The sequence below is a fragment of the Pipistrellus kuhlii genome, unplaced genomic scaffold (assembly GCF_014108245.1).
Source record: "Pipistrellus kuhlii isolate mPipKuh1 unplaced genomic scaffold, mPipKuh1.p scaffold_m20_p_157, whole genome shotgun sequence".
Lineage (NCBI taxonomy): Eukaryota > Metazoa > Chordata > Mammalia > Chiroptera > Vespertilionidae > Pipistrellus > Pipistrellus kuhlii.
Genome location: NW_023425468.1, coordinates 74601 through 94037, shown reverse-complemented (window position 1 = coordinate 94037; position 19437 = coordinate 74601). Strand labels below are relative to the sequence as shown.

The following is a 19437-nucleotide window of genomic DNA, read 5'->3' as shown; positions in this document are numbered from 1 at the left end:
CCTTCCTGGTTAAGGGCATGGACCTTGGTTGCAGGCACATCTCCAGCGGGGGGTGTGCAGGAGGCGGCTGATGGATGTTTCTCTCTCATCCATGTTTCTCTCTATTCCTCTCCCTTCCTCTCTGAAACCAATCAGTAAGATATATATATATTTTAAAAAGCCTGTACCTGTCCTGGCCAGTGCAGCTAAGTAGATAGAGCGTCAGCCTGCAGACGGAAGGGTCCCTGATTTGATTTTGCTCAAGGGCACGTGCCTGGGCTGTGAGTTCGATCCCCAGGGTGGGGCGTGCGGGAGGCAGCCACTCCACGATTCTCTCTCATCATGGATGTTCTCCTCTCTCTCCCTTCCTCTCTGACATCAATAAAATTATGTTTTAAAAAAATAAACAAGAAGCCGCAAGCGGTGTGGCTCAGTGGATAGAGAGCGTCAGCTTGGGGACTGAAGGGTCCCGGGTTCGATTCCGGTCAAGGGCATGGACCTAGGTTGCGGGCACATCCCCAGTAGGGGGTGTGCAAGAGGCAGCTGATCGATGACTCTCTCTCATCGGTGATTCTAGCTCTCTATCTCTCTCCCTTCCTCTGTATAAAATCAATAATAAAATGAAAATATATTTTGCCGAAACCGGTGTGGCTCAATGGATAGAGCGTCGGCTTGGGGACCGGAAGGTCCCGGGTTCGATTCCAGTCAAGGGCATGTACCTAGGTTGCGGGCACATCCCCAGTAGGGGGTGTGCAAGAGGCAGCTGATCGATGACTCTCTCTCATCGGTGATTCTAGCTCTCTATCTCCCCCCTTCCTCTCTGTATGGAATCAATAAAATATATTTAAATATATATATATATTTTTAAAAAATAAATAAATAAACAAGAAGTGAAGAGGATGCGGACTCCCTGCTGGGCAGGCTCCCACGCCCTGTGGCCGGCGGCCGGGGGGAGCGGGGACCCCCAGCCCGTCGCACCTCTGCCCCCCTCCGGCGCCTGCCTCCGCCGTTCCTCCTGCGACGCCGACTCCTCCAGGTCCTTGGGGCTGGGGTCCAGCAGCTCCCACTCCTCCTGCGTGTAGAACACGCTCTTCCGGCTGTCCTGGCCCCTTCCCGGCCGGAAGGAGGACATGGAATTCCTACGGGGGGACGGAGTGCGTGGGTTCTTAAACAATGTTTGCTTTCACTTTAAAAAAATATACATTTTATTGATTTTTTACAGAGAGGAAGGGAGAGGGAGAGAGAGCTAGAAATGTCGATGAGAGAGAAACATCGACCAGCTGCCTCCTGCACACCCCCCATCGGCGATGTGCCCGCAACCAAGGTACATGCCCCCGACCGGAATCGAACCCGGGACCCTTCAGTCCGCAGACCGACGCTCTATCCACTGAGCCACACCAGCTTCGGCATCCCTTCCTCTCTTTTTTAAGTCAATAAAAAAAAAAAAAAGAGCCAAGACCAGTTTGGCTCAGTGGATAGAGCGTCGGCTTGGGGACTGAAGGGTCCCGGGTTCGATTCCGGTCAAGGGCATGTACCTTGGTTGCGGGCATATCCCCAGTAGGGGGCGTGCAAGAGGCAGCTGATCGATGACTCTCTCTCATCGATGTTTCTAACTCTCTATCTCTCTCCCTTCTTCTCTGTACAAAATCAATAAAATATATTTTAAAAAAAAGAAAAAAAAAGAAAAAGAAAAAAAGCCCTAACCGGCTTGGTTCAGTGGGTAGAGCGTCGGCCTGCGGACTGAAGGGTCCCGGGTTCAATTCCGGTCAAGGGCATGTATGTACCTTGGTTGTGGGCACATCCCCGGTGGGGGGTGTGCAGGAGGCAGCTGGTCGATGTTTCCCTCTCATCTATGTCTCTAATGCTCCCTCTCCCTTCCTGTCTGTGAAAAATCAATAGAATATATATTTTTAAAAAGAATATTTATAGCCGAGACCGGTTTGGCTCAGTGGATGGAGCGTCGGTCTGCAGACTGGGGGGGGTCCCAGGTTCAATTCCGGTCAAGGGCATGGACCTTGGTTGCGGGCACATCCCCGGTGGGGGGTGTGCAGGAGGCAGCTGGTCGATGTTTCTCTCTCATCTATGTCTCTAACGCTCCCTCTTTCTTCCTGTCTGTAAAAAAATCAATACAATATATATTTTTAAAAAGAATATTTATAGAAGACAAGACCCCCCAGCGCCCAGGGAGGCAAGAACACATGGTCCTGGTCACCCAGGAGAACAATGACCCTATTCCTCCGGAGGAGACAGAACAGCCGCTAGAACCAGACCCCAGAGTGACAGGTGACAGGGTTCTGACGGGAAATCAGCACGTGCTGTCACGCGGGATTGCTCTTGGGGTCCTCGGCGAACGCCCCCCGCACCCCCCCGCCCCCGGACTCACCTGAGCTCGGCGCCCCACTGCCTCAGAGAGAAGTTGATGGAGCTGGGGGGCCCCGGGGCGGGCTGGCTGGCGGCCTGCTCCCCCACCAGCTCTCCGGGGGCCGTGTCCGTGGCGAGGACGGTCCGGGCTTTCTCTGCGGAGGCGTTGGGGTGCGGGTACAGGAAGTCTGGGGGAAGGGCGGACAGAGGGGGACGGCTCAGAGCGGCCCCAGGGGCCCTGGCTGACCCCCCCGGAGCACGGCCCGGCGTCCTCCGCAGACACCGGTGCTGGACGCGGGGCGCGCGGCTTCGTCAGAGGCGGCGCAGACACATCCGGTGGCTTCCGTGTTCTGCCACTGTTTTGACCTCAGGGAGATCATCGAGCCCCGGGTGGTGTGGCTCAGTGGGTAGAGCACCGGCCTGCGGACCGAAGGGTCCCGGGTTCGATTCCGGTCAAGGGCATGTGCCTTGGTTGCGGGCACATCCCCAGTGGGGGGCGTGCAGGAGGCAGCTGGTCGAAGTTTCTCTCTCATTGATGTTTCTAACTGTCTATCTCTCTCCCTTCCTCTCTGTAAAAGTCAATAAAATATATTTTAAAAAGATAAAAAAATAGCCGAAACCGGTGTGGCTCAATGGATGGAGCGTCGGCCTGCGGACCGAAGGGTCCCGGGTTCGATTCCGGTCACGGGCATGGACCTTGGTTGCGGGCACATCCCCAGTGGGGGGCGTGCAGGAGGCAGCTGGTCGATGTTTCTCTCTCATCGATGTTTCTAACTCTCTATCCCTCTCTCTCCCTTCCTCTCTGTAAAAAAAAAAAAACAAAAAAATCAATAAAATATATTTTAAAAAATAAATAAAAAGGTAAAAATAAAGTAGATCATCATGCCCGGGCCAGTGTGGCTCAGTGGATAGAGCACCAGCCTGTGGACCTGAGGATCCCGGGTTTGATTCTGGTCAAGAGCACGGACCCAGGCTGCAGGCTCGATCCCCGGCCCCAGCTGGGGAGTGTGTAGGAGGCCACCAATCCATGTGTCCCTCTCACACGGACGTTTCTCTCTGTCTCTGCCCATCCCTTCCACTCTCCGTAAAAATCAATGGAGAAACATCCTCAGGCCCAGCCGGGCGTGGCTCAGCGGTTGTGCACTGACTCAGGAGCCAGGGTGTCAGGGTTCAATTCCCGGTCAGGGCACAGGCCCGGGGTTGCAGGCTCCATCCCCATTAGGGGGCGTGTGCCCCTGACCGGAATCGGACCCGGGACCCTTCGGTCCGCAGGCCGACGCTCTACCCACTGAGCCACACCGGCCGGGCTCCATGGATTTTTAGGGAGGGTGGAAGGGAGAGGGAAAGACAGAGAGAAACACACCGAATGGTGGCCTCCTGCACGCGCCCTGACAGGGGCCCAGGTGGGGGGAGGAGCCTGCCACCGAGGTCCATGCCCTTGACCGGAATCGAACCCGGGACCCTTCGGTCCGCAGGCCGACGCTCTACCCACTGAGCCACACTGGCCGGGCCTTTGGATGGAGCCCCGAGCCCTGGTGGTGGGGACGACGGCCCAGCCAGCTGAGCTCCGGGCTGGGGCAGGGCACACCCCTCCAAGCGGAGCCGCGTGCAGCCCCCCTTCCTGTGTGGGCTGGCGGTGGCAGGCTCTGCGGGGGAAGACAAAACCCCAAGGTTACGAGGAAGCCGGGGCTTGCTGCAAGGCCGCCGGGAGCTTCCTGGGGAAGTGGCCGGGGCGGGGGCGGGGCGCGGGGCCGGGGGATGGGGGGGGAGGGGGCATGGCCAGGCAGGCTCGTCCTCAGTGTGCTGTGCGACGGGAACGAGAAGCCGTGGCCAGGCCTTCGCAGTACCGATCCTCTGCCTGGCTCCCGGCCTGTCTGCGAGGTTTACGTAAGGGTCCACGGGGGACAGCCGTGGTCAGGGGACCGCCTGCCTCAGGACGCGGTCGGACGGACGGACGGACGGACGTGGACGGGCACACGGAAGTCCCAGGATCCCGAGTCTTTAGCTCCGGGCGCCCGCAGACAGAGGCTGCGCTTGAGGAGTGTGCTGTGACACCTACTCTGTTCCTTTTTGAAATAAACACATTTTTACGAGTGGCCCGGTGCATGAAATTCGTGAGGGGCGGGGGGGGGGGGGGGAGAGGGGTTCCCTCAGCCCAACCTGCTCCTCTCCGATCCAGGATCTCTTGGGGGATGTCTGGCTGCCAGTTTAGGCCCTAAATTGGCAATCGGACATCCCTCTCTCAATCCTGGACCACTGGCTCCTAATCGCTCAGCTGCCTGCCAGCCTGATGGCCCCTCACTGCCTCTGTGTGCCGGCCCGATCGCCCCTCACTGCCTCTGTGTGCCGGCCCGATGGCCCCTCACTGCCTCTGTGTGCCGGCCCGATCGCCCCTCACTGTCTCTGGGTGCCGGCCCGATGGCCCCTCACTGCCTCTGTGTGCCGGCCCGATCGCCCCTCACTGCCTCTGGGTGCCGGCCTGATCGTCCCTGACTGCCTCTGGGTGCCGGCCTGATCGCCCCTCACTGCCTCTGGGTGCCGGCCCGATGGCCCCTCACTGTCTCTGTGTGCCGGCCCGATGGCCCCTCACTGCCTCTGTGTGCCGGCCCGATCGCCCCTCACTGCCTCTGGGTGCCGGCCCGATGGCCCCTCACTGCCTCTGGGTGCCGGCCTGATCGTCCCTCACTGCCTCTGGGTGCCGGCCCGATCGTCCCTCACTGTCTCTGGGTGCCGGCCCGATCGCCCCTCACTGCCTCTGTGTGCCGGCCCGATCGCCCCTCACTGCCTCTGGGTGCCGGCCCGATCGCCCCTCACTGCCTCTGTGTGCCGGCCTGATCGTCCCTCACTGCCTCTGGGTGCCGGCCTGATCGTCCCTCACTGCCTCTGGGTGCCGGCCCGATGGCCCCTCACTGCCTCTGGGTGCCGGCCCGATCGCCCCTCACTGCCTCTGTGTGCCTGCCCGATCGCCCCTCACTGCCTCTGTGTGCCGGCCTGATGGCCCCTCACTGCCTCTGTGTGCCGGCCCGATCGCCCCTCACTGCCTCTGTGTGCCGGCCCGATCGCCCCTCACTGCCTCTGTGTGCCGGCCCGATCGCCCCTCACTGCCTCTGGGTGCCGGCCCGATCGTCCCTGTGCCGGCCTGATCGCCCCTCACTGCCTCTGGGTGCCGGCCCGATCGCCCCTCACTGCCTCTGTGTGCCGGCCTGATCGCCCCTAACTGGCCCCCCTGCTGGCCAAGTCACCCTTAACTGCCCCTCTCTGCCAGTCTGGTGGCCCCTAACTGCCCCCTCGCCCCCACAAGCCTGGTCACCCCTGACTGTCCCCCCTGCCATCCTGGTTGCCCCTAACTGCCCCCCTTCTGGCCTGGTCGCCCCACGCAGCCTGCTGTTCAGTCATTTGGTCATCCCTCACTAAGCCCCCTGCCGGCCTAGCCAAAGACAGCCATTTTGTGAGGGCATGAGGGTTCATTTGCATATCCCCTCTTTGTTATATAGGATTTTTATTGATTTCAGAGAGGGAGGGAGAGGGAGATAGAAACATCCATGAGGAGAGAGAATCATGGGTTGGCTGCCTCCTGCATGCCCCGCATGGGGGATGGAGCCCACCACCTGGGCCTGGGCCTGGTCCCTGACCGGGAATCGAACCCTGGCTCCTAGGAGGACGCTCAATGGTGGAGCCATGCCAGCCGGGCCAGTTTCATTATTCGTTCTTAGCAGCGATCTAGAGCTGGTGGACGCCCAGTCCTGTGCACACTCGCAGCTTCAGACACTCCCCGCCAGCCGAGGGCCCCGCCTCCCTGCCCGGCCCCCGGCCGGCTCCTGCTCCCCTCCAGGCCTCAGCGTGGCCGCCCCTCAGAGAGGCCCGACCGCCCCGGCCAGGCTCGCCGCCCCCGTCACAGCATCTCACACCTCTCCACGCCCGCCCCCGGGAAACGCCGTGGAGGGAGGGGCCGCTCACAGGGGCCTGGCTGCTGAGCGGACGAGCCAGCGTCAGAGCCACAAACGCCAAACCGCCATGTGACAGGCCCCGGGCCACGCGGAGACAGCCACGTGGGCCTCAGTGTCTCCTCGGCTCCAGGCCACGGCGTTCGGCTTCCAAGGAAGGACCGCCCGGCCAGCGTGGGCCAGGGGCTGAGCATCGACCTGTGAACCAGGAGGTCAGGGTTCGATTCCCAGTCAGGGCGCAGGACAGGGTTGCGGGCTCATTTCCCAGTGGCGGGGGGGGGAGGGGTGCAGGAGGCAGCCGATCCATGATTCTCTCTCCTCATGGATGTTTCTCTCTCTCCCTCTCTCTCTCTCTCTCTCTTTCTCTCTCTCCTATCCTCTCTGAAATCAATAGATATATTTTTTTATTTCTTATTTTTTAAGTATATTTTTATTGATTTCAGAGAGGAAGGGAGAGGTAGAGCGAGAGAGAGAAACATCCACGATGAAGAGAAAATCATGGATTGTCTGCCTCTTGCACACCCGCTACTAGGGATGGAACCCGCCACCTGGACATGTGCCCTTGACTGGAATCGAACCCAGGACCCTTCAGTCCGCAGGCAGAGGCTCTACCCATTGAGCCACACCAGCCAGGGCAAGAATATATATTTAAGACACACACACACACACACACACACACACACACACACACGTCTCTTAGGAACATGCCTGGGTCACGGGTGGGGTCTTTGTGTACACACCTGTGTGAACTCTGACCCCTCTGCCCAGCCCACAGGACGTGAGTTCTGTGCCTGCAGGGGGACCGAGGACCAGGCTGGCCCGGGAGCCGCTCGGGGTCCCCTCCCGCACACGCCCCACTTGCCGACGGGGCTGTGTCCCCTGCAGGGTGCTGGGCGCTGACCTTGCCCAGCCCCCAAGGTCACCCCGGGCCCGCACCGGGAAGGCACTCACCTGGGGCGCCCCTGGCCACGAGGCCCCGGGAGCCGTCCCCCGGGGGGGGCGAGATGCGGCCGGCCCCCTGGACCATGTCCAGGCCGTTGCAGTACTCCCAGCGCTTCTGCTGCAGTTCCTGCAGCCAGTAGGTCATCAGCTGGCGGTTGGGGGCCTAGGGGAGGGGAGAGAGGACGGGGTTATGGCGGCCGCGCAGGCTCAGAGCCGCGTGTTTCCTGCAAGGGGCGGCCGGGAGGAGCGGGCCCAAGCAATGTCCATTTCTTTTCTTTCTTTTTTTAATATATTTCAATATATTTTGTTCATTTTGTACAGAGAGGAAGAGAGAGGGATAGAGTTAGAAACATCGATGAGAGAGAATCATTGACAGCTGCCTCTTGCATACCCCCCACTGGGGACGTGCCAGCAACCAAGGTACGTGCCCTTGACCGGAATCGAACCCGGGACCTTTCAGTCCGCAGGCCGACGCTCTATCCACTGAGCCACACCAGTCTCGGCTGCAACGTCCGTTTCAAGGCCTACAGCGGGGGACACGCTTCACAGTGAGAACAGCAGCAGCAGCCCGGCCGGCGGGCTCAGGGGCTGACCATCCACCTGGGAACCAGGAGGTCAGGGTTCGATTCCCGGTCAGGGCACAGGCTCCATCCCCAGGGTGGGGCGTGCAGGAGGCAGCCGGTCTATGATTCTCTCTCCTCATGGATGTTTCTCTCTCTCTCTCTCTCTCTCTCCCTTTCTCTCTGAAATCAATAAAGATATATTTATATTAAAACAACTAAACCCCATCATGACCCGCCCAGCACATGTGAATATTAAGTGATCACATGGATCCGCCCTGGCCGGTGTGGCTCAGTGGATAGAGCGTCGGGCTGCGAACTGAAAGGTCCCGGGTTCCATTCCAGTCAAGGGCACACGCTTGGATTGCTGACTCGATCCCCAGTGGGGGGCGTGCAGGAGGCAGCCGATCCATGATTCTCTCTCCTCATGGATGTTTCTCTCTCCCTCTTCTTTCCTCTCTGGCATCAATAAAAAAAAATATTTAAAAAGAAAGAAGCCGAATCCAACATGCTATATGATTCCATGCCTGTGACATTTTAAAAATTATTTTTTTAAAAATATTTTCATTGGCCGGGACCGGTTTGGCTCAACGGATAGAGCGTCGGCTTGGGGACTGAAGGGTCCCGGGTTCGATTCCGGTCAAGGGCATGGACCTTGGTTGCGGGCACATCCCCAGTAGGGGGTGTGCAAGAGGCAGCTGATCGATGATTCTCTCATCAATGTTTCTAACTCTATCTCTCTCCCTTCCTCTCTGTATAAAATCAATAAAATATATTTAAAAAAAATATATTTTCATTGCCAAAACTGGTCTGGCTCAGTGGATAGAGCGTCTGCCTGGGGACTGAAGGGTCCCGGGTTCGATTCCGGTCAAGGGCATGGACCTTGGTTGCGGGCACATCCCCGGTGGGAGGCATGCTGGAGGCATCTGATGGATGTTTCTCTCTCATCGGTGTTTCTCCCTCTCTCTCCCTCTCTCTTCCTCTCTGTAAAAAAATCAATAAAATATGTTAAAAAACAAAACAAAACAAAAACCATAGATGTATATATATTTAAAGGGCTCACTTTTTCCTTTAAAAATAAAATAAAGAGCATGTCCCAGGGGAGGGGCCCCAGCTGGGTGGGCACAGCTGCCCTCTCAGGCCTCTGCGCGCCCAGGGCCGGCCCACAGGACCAGAGCCAGGCCACCCACTGCGGCAGCTGCGGAGGACCCGGCAGGACAGCTGGCTGACCCCACGGGGCCCAGCTGCTCCCCCAGGCCTCTGTCCCACACCCAGGAGCCCCCCGGGCAGACAGGCAAGGCCCCCTGTCCCATCCTGTGGACCCGAGGCACCTCCTTCCCTCCCTCCACACCCAGCTCTCTCCTCGAAAGAGTCCCAGGATCCGGTCCTCAGAGCCCGGCCCGTGTGGCCCAGTGGTTGGCGCATCGCTCTATGTCCCAGGAGGCCGGGTGCGATTCCGGGTCAGGGCACATGATGAGAGAGGGTCATGGATCGGCTGCCTCCTGCACGCCCCCCACTGGGGATGGAACCCGCCACCCGGGCCTGTGCCCTGACGGGGAATCGAACCGCGACCACCTGGTTCCTAGGTGGACTCTCTTCTTACCCCTGGCCACCAAGTCCTGTGTGTCCCGTGCTGATAACGCTTGGGGCTCAAGGGGCCAAGCCACTGTACGTGGAGCTCTGGCTCACCCCAGCCCACCCCTGGGGGCCCCGGGCCTGGCCCTCACACGGCAGCACCCAGAACCGGTCTCCCTGACCCCTGCTCCGACGGCACCAACACCCACCTGCAAACTCCTATTCGATCCTCAAGACCCAGTTCAAAAATCCCTCCTGAGCCCTGGCAGCTGTGGCTCAGTGGATAGAGTGTCGGCCTGCAGACTGATGGGTTCCGGGTTCGATTCCTGCCAAGGGCACAGGCCCAGGTTGTGAGCCCGTTCCCCAGTAGGGGGTGTGCGGGAGGCAGCCGATCCATGATTTTTTTCTCATCGTGGATTTTTTTTTTTCTTTTTTAAATATATTTTATTGATTTTTTTACAGAGAGGAAGGGAGAGAGGTAGAGAGCCAGAAAGGTCAATGAGAGAGAATCATTGATCAGCCGCCTCCTGCACAGCCCCGCACCGGGGATGTGCCCGCAACCACCGTACATGCCCTTGACCGGAATTGAACCGGGACCCTTCAGTCCGCAGGCCGACGCTCTATCCACTGAGCCACACCGGTTTCGGCGTCTTTTTCTTTAAAAAAAAAATATTTTTTTTTAATTGATTTTTTTACAGAGCAGAAGGGAGAGGGATAGAGAGTTAGAAACATCGATCAGCTGCCTCCTGCACACCTCCCCACCGGGGATGTGCCCGCAACCAAGGTCCATGCCCTTGACCGGAATCGAACCCGGGACCCTTCCGTCCGCAGGCCGATGCTCTATCCACTGAGCCACACTGGTCAGGGCTCATCATGGATGTTTCTATCTCTCTCTCCCTTCCTCTCTGAAATCAACAAAAATATAGATTAAAAAAAACAAAATCACCTTCATGTTTAAAAAGGGAAAAGAACAAAAATCCAATCCGAGAGTTCAAAGAGGCCGCCCCGTCACCCCACACATACGACACGTGATGACACGGCTGCTCGGCCTCCGCTTAGCGCACATGTGTCAAACACAAGGCCCGCGGGCCAAATCCGTCCCGCCAGGCCTTGCAATGTGGCCCGCACCGCGCTGTCATCACTGCACTCCGCTGCGTTTCCATCACAATGACAGTTTATGACTGTTCAGTAAACCATTCGGCCCGCGATTTAGGCTGGATTTTAGATTTTGGCCCCTTCTCTGATTGAGTTCGACACCCCTAGCTTAGCGTGTGAGCTCTGGGCTCCTCCCCGGAGGCTCAGGGCCTGGGTCAGGGCTCCCACATTTACAAGGGGGTGGGGGTGGGGGAGTCTGACCCCCGGGGGAAGCCTGTGACCCCACCAGCCGCCCGGGATGGAGGGAGGCCCCCTGGGCTTCTGAGCCGGGCCTTAGGCCATTCTCCCCTAAGCCCCGGCGAGCAGCACAGAAGCCGCCTGATAATCCAGGACGAGACTCAGATAAAGAAAGCAGACCGGCCCTGGCTGTGTGGCTCAGTGGATAGAGCCTCAGCCAGCGGACTGAAGGGTCCCGGGTTCGATTCCCGTCAAGGGCACGTACCTTGGTTGCGGGCACATCCCCAGTGGGGGGGCGTGCAGGAGGCAGCTGATGGATGTTTCTCTCTCATCGATGTTTCTGGCTCTCTCTCTCCCTCTCCCGTCCTCTCTGTAAAATAAAAATAAAAAAAAAATCAACGAAATACGTTTTTGAGAAAAGCAGGCCGCCACGCCAAACTGAAAACAGCCCTCAGCTCTGGAGTCTCTTCGTTTCCGCATCATCAGGAGCCTCGAGACGCCCTCCGGGGATCTGGCCCAGGGCCAGCAGGAAAACAAAACAAAACTGACTTTCCCCCCCGGACGGTTTTGAAATCCTGTGTCAGCCCAGTGCCAGGGGCCCGGACAGGAAAGAGGGAGCGAGCAGGGGTTACTGTGGCAGGCGGCAGCACAAACCCTATTCCTCCAGAAAGCCGTCCGTCCTATCTTTTTATTTTTCCAATGACGTATTTTATTGATTTTTACAGAGAAGAGGGGAGAGAGAGTTAGAAACATCGATGAGAGAGAAATACCCATCAGCTGCCTCCTGCACACCCCCCACTAGGGATGTGCCCGCAACCAAGGCACATGCCCTTGACCGGAATCGAACCCGGGACCCCTCGGTTTGCAGGCCGACGCGCTATCCACTGAGCTACACCGGCTGAGGTCATTCTATCTTTTTAGACCACAGTCTTCACAGCAGCACACGGAGCTCAGTAAGTAATCGCAGCTCGTGAAATAATAAACGTCGGAATGAAGAATTCCAATCTAAACCCCGCCCCGCTTGAGTGGCCGACCTTCCAGCCGTGAACCGGGCGGTCGTGGTTCGATTCCCATGGGGAACCCCATCCCCAATGTGGGGCGTGCTGGAGGCGGCCGATCCGTGGTTCTCTCTCCTCGTTGATGTTTCTATCCTCTTTCTTTCTCTCTCCCCCTCTCCCTTCCTCTCTGAAATCAATAAATATATATTTTATTTTAAAAAGAAAAGAGCCGAAACCGGTGTGGCTCAGTGGGAAGAGTGTCGGCCTGCGGACTGAAAGGTCCCGGGTTCGATTCCGGTCAAGGGCATGGACCTTGGTTGCGGGCACATCCCCAGTAGGGGGGGTGCAGGAGGCCGCTGATGGATGTTTCTCTCTCATCGATGTTTCTAGTTCTCTATCCCTCTCCTTTCCTCTCTGTAAAAAAAAAAAAAAATCAGTAAAATATGTTTAAAAAAGAAAAGAAAAGCTGACACCTCGATGGAAAAGCCCTGCCTCGGCCCCATGGCCAGCTCACACCTCCGTTACCGTTAAGGATGCAAGCTCAGGGTGAGGACATGGAGGAGGGATCCCGCCCACAGATCTGATGTAAGCCATGTTCTAGGAGACAGGCTGGGAGGGCCTGGCCCCCTGGGGGCAGCCACTTGGGGGGACAGCACAGCTTCCACCCAGACACACGGGGTCAAGGTCAAGGTCAAGGTCACCCCGGATCGCTCTCCTCGTGGAAAGGGGAACTGACCACAAGCCTCTGTGTCAGAAGGAGCAGCCATGTGGCTGCCCGATGACCACAGGCCGATGGCCACGGCTCTGCCCACGGCTCTGCCCACGGGGCCCTCGCTCAGTGAGCATCGAGGTCAGCCACGCCCGGCACCCACAGCCAGCCGGCAGCACCCGCACGCCCCCCACCCGGGCTCCACTCCCCTCCCCTGGCTCCACCCGGGGTCTCTCTTTAAACACACCGAGTGGCCAGATGATGATGATCTCTGAACTGGCCACTCAGTGTGTGTTCTACAGAATAAAAGGCTCATATGCACATGGTCCCCTCGACCGGGAGTTCGACCGGCAGGCAGGCCGGCCCACCGCCCCTGGCCCCTCCCCCTGGCCAGGCTGGCCAGCCCCCACCCATGCACCAATTCATGCAACCAGGCCTCTAATATACATACATATATATATATACATATATATATATTCACACACAAAACACACACACTGAGTGGGGGTATTATTATGCGTTCAGAGATCATCATAATCTGGCCAGTCTGTGTATATTTTACTGATTTTAGTCAGGAAGGGAGAGGGGAGAGAGAGAGAAACATCCATGGTGAGAGAGGAATGTGCAGGCACGTGCCCTTGACCGGAATTGAACCCGGGACCCCCAGTCCGCAGGCCGAGGCTCTATCCACTGAGCTACACCAGCCAGGGCTTGGTGTCTTTTTAACTAGCACACATGGATGCCGGGCTTAAAAATGAAGTTTTAGCCCGGTCAGCGTGGCTCCGTGGTTGACTGTTGACCCAGGAACCAGGAGGTCCCGGTTCGATTCCCGGTCAGGGCACAGGCCCGGTGGGCGAGCTTGATCCCCAGTGGGGGGCGTGCAGGAGGCAGCCGATGGATGTTTCTCTCTCTCCCTCTCCCTTCCCCTCTGACATCAATAAAAATGTAGTTCTGTAAACATGCGCGCCTGCCCTCCGGGGTCCAACGCTGCATTCACTCAGCCCTCCTGCCTCGGCAGGGCCCCGGGGGACGGTCCCCACCCCGAGCTCCTGAGGATGCCGGAGTCGGGAGCGCCCCCTTCATTGACGATGGAGAAACGCCAGCCCCCCTCAGAGTCACAGCCTGGCAGGCACTCCAGAGGGACCCCCAACGCCCAGAACGAGACACACATCTGGTTCCTCTCCATGTTTTTTTTTTTCTTAAAGCTCTCGCAGTTCTTTGATCGTATCGAGTGATCCTCTAGTCTTTTTATTTTTATTTTTAAATATATTTTATTGATTTTGTACAGAGAGGAAGGGAGAGGGATAGAGAGTTAGAAACATCAATGAGAGAGAGTCATCGATCAGCTGCCTCTTGCACACCCCCTACTGGGGATGTGCCCGCAACCAAGGTACATGCCCTTGACCGGAATCGAACCCGGGACCTTTCAGTCCGCAGACCGACGCTCTATCCACTGAGCCACACCGGTTTCGGCCTCCAGTATTTTTAAAAGTCTTAACGCGGCAGTTCCTTTCTCTAAAGAACCATATTTTAACTGGAGGCCCCGGTGCACGAAATTGTGCGAAAGCAGGCCTTCCTTCCCCCACTGCCGGCCCTGGCTTCCCTCTGGCACCCGGGGCCCGGGCTTCGCTTGTGGCCCCGGCTTCATCCGGAAGATTCTCTGGAAGGTCGTCTGATCTAATTAGCATATTACACTTCTGTTATTACAGATTGATTTCAGAGATGAAAGGAGAGAGAGCGACATCCATGATGAGAGAGCCCGGCTGGTGTGGCTCAGTGGTCGAGCGTCAACCTATGAACCAGGAGGTCGTGGTTCATTCAAAAGGTGTCTCTCTCACATGGTGTTCCTCTCTGACTCTCCCTCCTCTTTCAGCTCTTTCTGAAAAAAACCAGTAATAATAATAATAAAGAGAAACGCTGTTATTTTTTTAAAAAAGTAAAAGAAGAAGAAGGAAGAAGAGGAGGAGGAGCATGGCTCAGTGGTTGAGCATCGACCTATGAACCAGGAGGTCATGGTTTGATTCCGGTCAGGGCACAGGCCCAGGTGGTGGGCTTCATCCCCAGTGAGGGGCGTGCAGGAGGCAGCCGATCCATGATTCCCTTTCATCATGGATGTTTCTCTCTCTCCCTCTCTCTGACATCACTCCAAATATATACTTAAAAAAAAGACAGCCGAAACCGGTCTGGTTCAGTGGATAGAGCGTCGGTCTGCAGGCTGAAGGGTCCCGGGTTCGATTCCGGTCGAGGGCATGGACCTTGGTTGCGGGCACATCCCCTGTAGGGAGTGTGCAGGAGGCAGCTGATTAATGTTTCTCCCTCACTGATGCTTCTAACTCTCTATCCCTCTCTCTTCCTCTCTGTAAAAAATCAGTAAAAAATAATATATATATATATATATTTTTTAAACGACTTTCTTTTTTTTTCTTTTTAAATATATTTTATTGATTTTTTTTTACAGAGAAGAAAGGAGAGGAATAGAGAGTTAGAAACATCGATGAGAGAGAGACATCGATCAGCTGCCTCCTGCACACCCCCCACTGGGGATGTGCCCGCAACCATGGTCCATGCCCTTGACCGGAATCGAACCCGGGACCCTTCAGTCCGCAGGCCGATGCTCTATCCACTGAGCTAAACCAGTCTCGGCTCAATAAAATATATTTAAAAAAAAGAGACAGTATTTCCAGGCCCGGAGCAGATGTGCAGGGCGGGGCAGCCAGCCCAGGGAGCCGGCCCACCCTCTGTCCTGGACGGACACACCGGACCGCCCGCCGGGCTGACGAATGCTTGTCCTGCAGCCAGAGCAGCGTCAGCACCGGGGAATGCGCCTCATTTTCCCCACCCGAGGCTCCGGGACAGGAACACGTGACCGCTCAGCTGCGTGTGACTCAGAAACCAACACGCATGCTCAAGGGGGCACCCGGAGCCTTCAAGAGGGGGCTGAGGCCCGGCCAGCGTGGCTCAGAGACTGAGCATCGACCTAGGAACCAGGAGGCCTGGGTTCGATTCCCGGTCAGGGCACAGGCCCGGGTTGGGGGCTCCATCCCCAGTGGGGGGCGTGCAGGAGGCAGCCGATCCGTGATTCTCTCTCATCACGGATGTTTCTTTCTCTCTCTCCCTCTCCCTTCCTCTCTGAAATCAATAAAATATATATACACGGAGTAGCCAGATGATGATGATGATCTCTGAACACATAATAACATGTCCACTCGGTGTGTATCCTATAGGATAAAAGGCTAATATGCAAATGGTCCCCTCGACCAGGAGTTCGACCAGCAGGCAGGCCGGCCAGCCGCCCATGTCCCCTCCCATGCATGAATGTACACGAATACACACACACACACACACACACACACAAACACACACGGCCAGATGATCATGATCTCTGAACGCACAATCATCTGGCCACTCCGTGTGTATCCTATAGAATAAAAAGCTAATATGCACATGGTCCCCTCGACCAGGAGTTCGACCAGCAGGCAGGCCGGCCCACCGCCCATGTCCCCTCCCCCTGGCCAGGCTGGCCGGACCCCACCCATGCACGAATTCATGCACCAAACCTTTAATATATATACACACACTGAGTGGCCAGATTTTATGCCTTGTGAAATCATGATAACATAATAATCTGGCCACTCTGTGTGTGTGTGTGTGCGTGTGTGTGTGTGTGTATTAAAATTTTTTTAAAAAAAAAACAGATGTGTCCAGAGAGATAACACAATCATGCCCTCTCCATTCCGTCCTTTTGCAGGGGGCCTGCCCCGGGTCCGGGTTCGGGGTGGCAGGGAGAGCTGGGCCCCTCCCCGACCCCCGTTCCCTCGTCTGTAACACACGGCACTGGGCCAGATCTCTGCGTTCGGGACGGAGCGGCTTACCAAGAAATTCCGGGATCAGCTTACATCCAGACTCAGGCACTGACACAGCCCCACAAACCACAGCTGCTCGGGGAAGGCGGGGGGCGGGGGGCTTAAAACCAGAACCACATGCGAATACCATCAGCCCATTGCCAAGTGCTGGCCCCTTCTCTCTCTAACCCGTCTGCCCGGAGACACGGGACCTGGAACAGGGACAGCGCGCCAGAGCCTGAGCTGGGCCCCTCCTGCCTCCCCGACAGGCCCCTCAGGAATCGGGGAACCTCCACTGAACGCTCAGCTAGAGCATCGGAAAGGGGAAAACGAAGATAAATTGCTCGTTTCCACTCCCTCCTCCCCAGAGGGAGAAAGAGAGAAAGAGAGAAAGAGAGAGAGAGAAACATCCATGATGAGAGAGAATCATGGATCGGTCGCCTCCTGCACGCCCCACGCTGGGGAAGGACCCCGCAACTCGGGCCTGTGCCCTGAGCGGGACTCGAACCCTGACCCCCTGGTTCCTAGGATGCTCAACCACTGAGCCACACCGGCCGAGCCAAAGAGTTTTTACCCGAGACCAAAACCCTAACAGGATGCGGCTGTCCCTTTAACAAGCATTTCCCCGGGAAACGCTTTGGCGGACGGGCCACTCCTTGGCAGGAGTCCCCGCGAACACACACACACACACACACACACACACACACACACACGGGGTCAGACACTCAAGTTCACACGTGTGCTTTCCAAGCAGCCGGGGCGGGCCAGGCCAGACCGGGACCCTGCGGGCTCCCTGGCAGACTCCAGCTGCCTGCGCCCCCTTAGAGAGGGTGGGGGGTGGGGGTCTGTAAGGACGCCCCGGGGAGCAGCCCTGAGACTGGGGCTCAGTCCTGCAGGAGCGCGGGGCCCAGGGGGCCGGAGGCACGGCCCACTCGGCCTTGCACTTGGCGGGCTTTGCAAAGAGCTTTCCAGAAAGCTGTCCTCCGTCCCAGCGCCCCAGCCCAGCCCGCTGCTCTGGAGAGAGCCAGCTTCCAGAGGAGGGGGGAGAGAAAGAAGGAAAGGAAGGAGGGAAGGAAGGAAGAGAGAAAGAAAGAGGGGGGGGGGGGAGAGAGAGAGAGAGAGAGAGAGAGAGAGAGAGAGAAACAGAAAGAGAAAGAGAGAGGAGGAAGGGGGGAAAGGAGGGCCCCTCGGCCATGATGGGGCTCCCAGGGACTATGGCCCCGGGGACACCCCCTTTCTGCCATCCCGCCTCCCCAGCCAGCACGAGGAGAAGCGAGAACAGGGGCGCTGCCCCCATGGCTGCGGGGCCGCAGTGGGGACTCTGCCACTCGGACCCGAGCACTGGGCGGGCGCCCCATTCACCAGCTGCGCCCTGCACCCCCGGGATCCCCCCCCAAACACACGCTCTGCAGACGGGGCAACCGAGGCACAGGAGGTGAATGCACTCGGCCAAGGTCACATGCAGCCTTGAGCGCTGGGGCGGAGGGGTCGCACGGGACACCCCGGGATGCCGGAGGGCAGAGGGGGGCCCGGGGAGGGCAGAGGGGCCCGGAGAGGGGCGCACGGGACTCCCCGGGATGCCGGAGGGCAGAGGGGCCCGGGTAGGGACACACGGGACACCCCGGGTGCGGGAGGGCAGGGGGGCCCGGGGAGGGCAGAGGGGCCCGGGGAGGGCAGAGGGGCCCGGAGAGGGGCGCACGGGACACCCCGGGATCCTGGAGGGCAGAGGGGGGCCCGGGAAGGGCAGAGGGGGGCCCGGGGAGGGGCGCACGGGACACCTTGGGCTGCGGGAGGGCAGGGGTCCCGGGGAGGGCAGAGGGGCCCGGGGAGGGACACACGGGACACCCCGGGTGCGGGAGGGCAGGGGGCCCGGGGAGGGCAGAGGGGCCCGGGGAGCGGCGCACGGGACACCCCGGGGTGCGGGAGAGCAGGGGGGCCCCCAGGTGCCGGCACGGGACGCGGCCACGGGCCGGGGCGGGGAGCGGCGGGAGGGCAGGCGGGGGCGGGGCGGCTCCCACCTTGAGCACGGTGACGGCGCCCGCGCTGTGCACCTGGAAGTGCGCGGGCGGCTCGGCGCCGGGCTCGGCCGCCTCGTCGGGGCCGTCGTAGCTGAAGCAGGCGCCCGCGATGTCCAGGCGGCCGAGCGGCAGCGCGTCCTGCGGGCTCTTGAAGTAGTAGAGGCAGCAGCGCCGCGCGTCGAACACGAACCAGCGGCTGCGGTAGCCGCGCAGCGGGCCCTTGCCCGACAGCTTCTGCAGGTAGCCGCACAGGCGCGCCGGCTCCCGCGCCGGCCCCGCGGCCTCGGCCCCGCCGCCGCCGCCGCCCTCGTCCGCGCGGGGCCCCGGCATCGCCCGCCGCGCGCCCACTGCCGCCGCCGGCCCCGCGCCCGCCCGCGCCGCCACCGCCGCACCCACCGGCCGCCACGCCCCACCACGCCCCCTCGCGCAAGGCAGCCTGGGGGTTGTAGTCCCGCCCCCGCCACGCCCCCACAACCACTGGCCCCCAAGCCGGCCCCCGCCCTCCCGCGCAAGGCAGCCTGGGATTTGTAGTCCCGCCCCCGTCACGCCCACAATCACTGCCCCCCCGCCCCCCACACACACACACCCGCCCCTGTCGCCGCCCCCGCCCTCCCGCGCAAGGCAGCCTGGGATTTGCAGTCGCGCCTTCTGTCTGTGCGCAAAGTGGTCTGGGACTTGTGGTCCGCCCACGTGGACTCCGGAGCCCACCCCGGGGTCGTGGGGGAATGGGGGGGTAGGGCGGGGTGTGGTGGGGTCAAGCCCCACAGGTGAGGCTCGGGTAGGCTGGTCCCTGCTCGCTGCCCTCTTGTGCGGCACTGCTGCACCTTTACCCAGGAGAGTGGGTGTATGGGGGTGCGCTGGGCTCAGAATCCACCAGGATGTCCCAACACCTTGGGCACAAAACTGTTTTAGAAAAAAATACATTTATTTATTTATTTATTTTGTTTTGGCTTCAGAGGGGAATGGACAGGGAGAGAGAGGAACGTCCATGATGAGAGAGAATCATGGAACAGCTGCCTCCTGCACGCCCCCTACTGGAGATTGAGCCTACAAGCCAGGCCTGTGCCCTGACCGGGAATCTAATCGTGACCTCTTGGTTCCTGGGTTGATGCTCAACCATGGAGCTACCTTGGCTGGGTTCCAGGTGTTTGCTTTTTTTAAAGTTAGCCCTGACCGG

The 19437-nt window shown here is 58.9% G+C and overlaps 1 protein-coding gene across 2 annotated transcripts in view; it reads right to left on the bottom strand.

Annotated features, from left to right (window-relative positions):
* Window positions 1-18628, bottom strand: part of TBC1D2B (TBC1 domain family member 2B) — a 33841-nt gene extending 15213 nt beyond the window's left edge. For both annotated transcript variants that reach the window (XM_036439478.2, XM_036439479.2), the window contains exons 1-4: window positions 18261-18628; window positions 7236-7389; window positions 2363-2528; window positions 958-1118 (exon numbers count right to left, since the gene is read on the bottom strand). In XM_036439478.2, coding sequence (XP_036295371.1) covers window positions 958-1118; window positions 2363-2528; window positions 7236-7389; window positions 18261-18590 — 811 coding nt within the window. In that variant the 5' untranslated portion in view covers window positions 18591-18628. The remainder of the gene's footprint in view (window positions 1-957; window positions 1119-2362; window positions 2529-7235; window positions 7390-18260) is intronic.
* Between the last annotated feature and the right edge of the window lie 809 nt (window positions 18629-19437).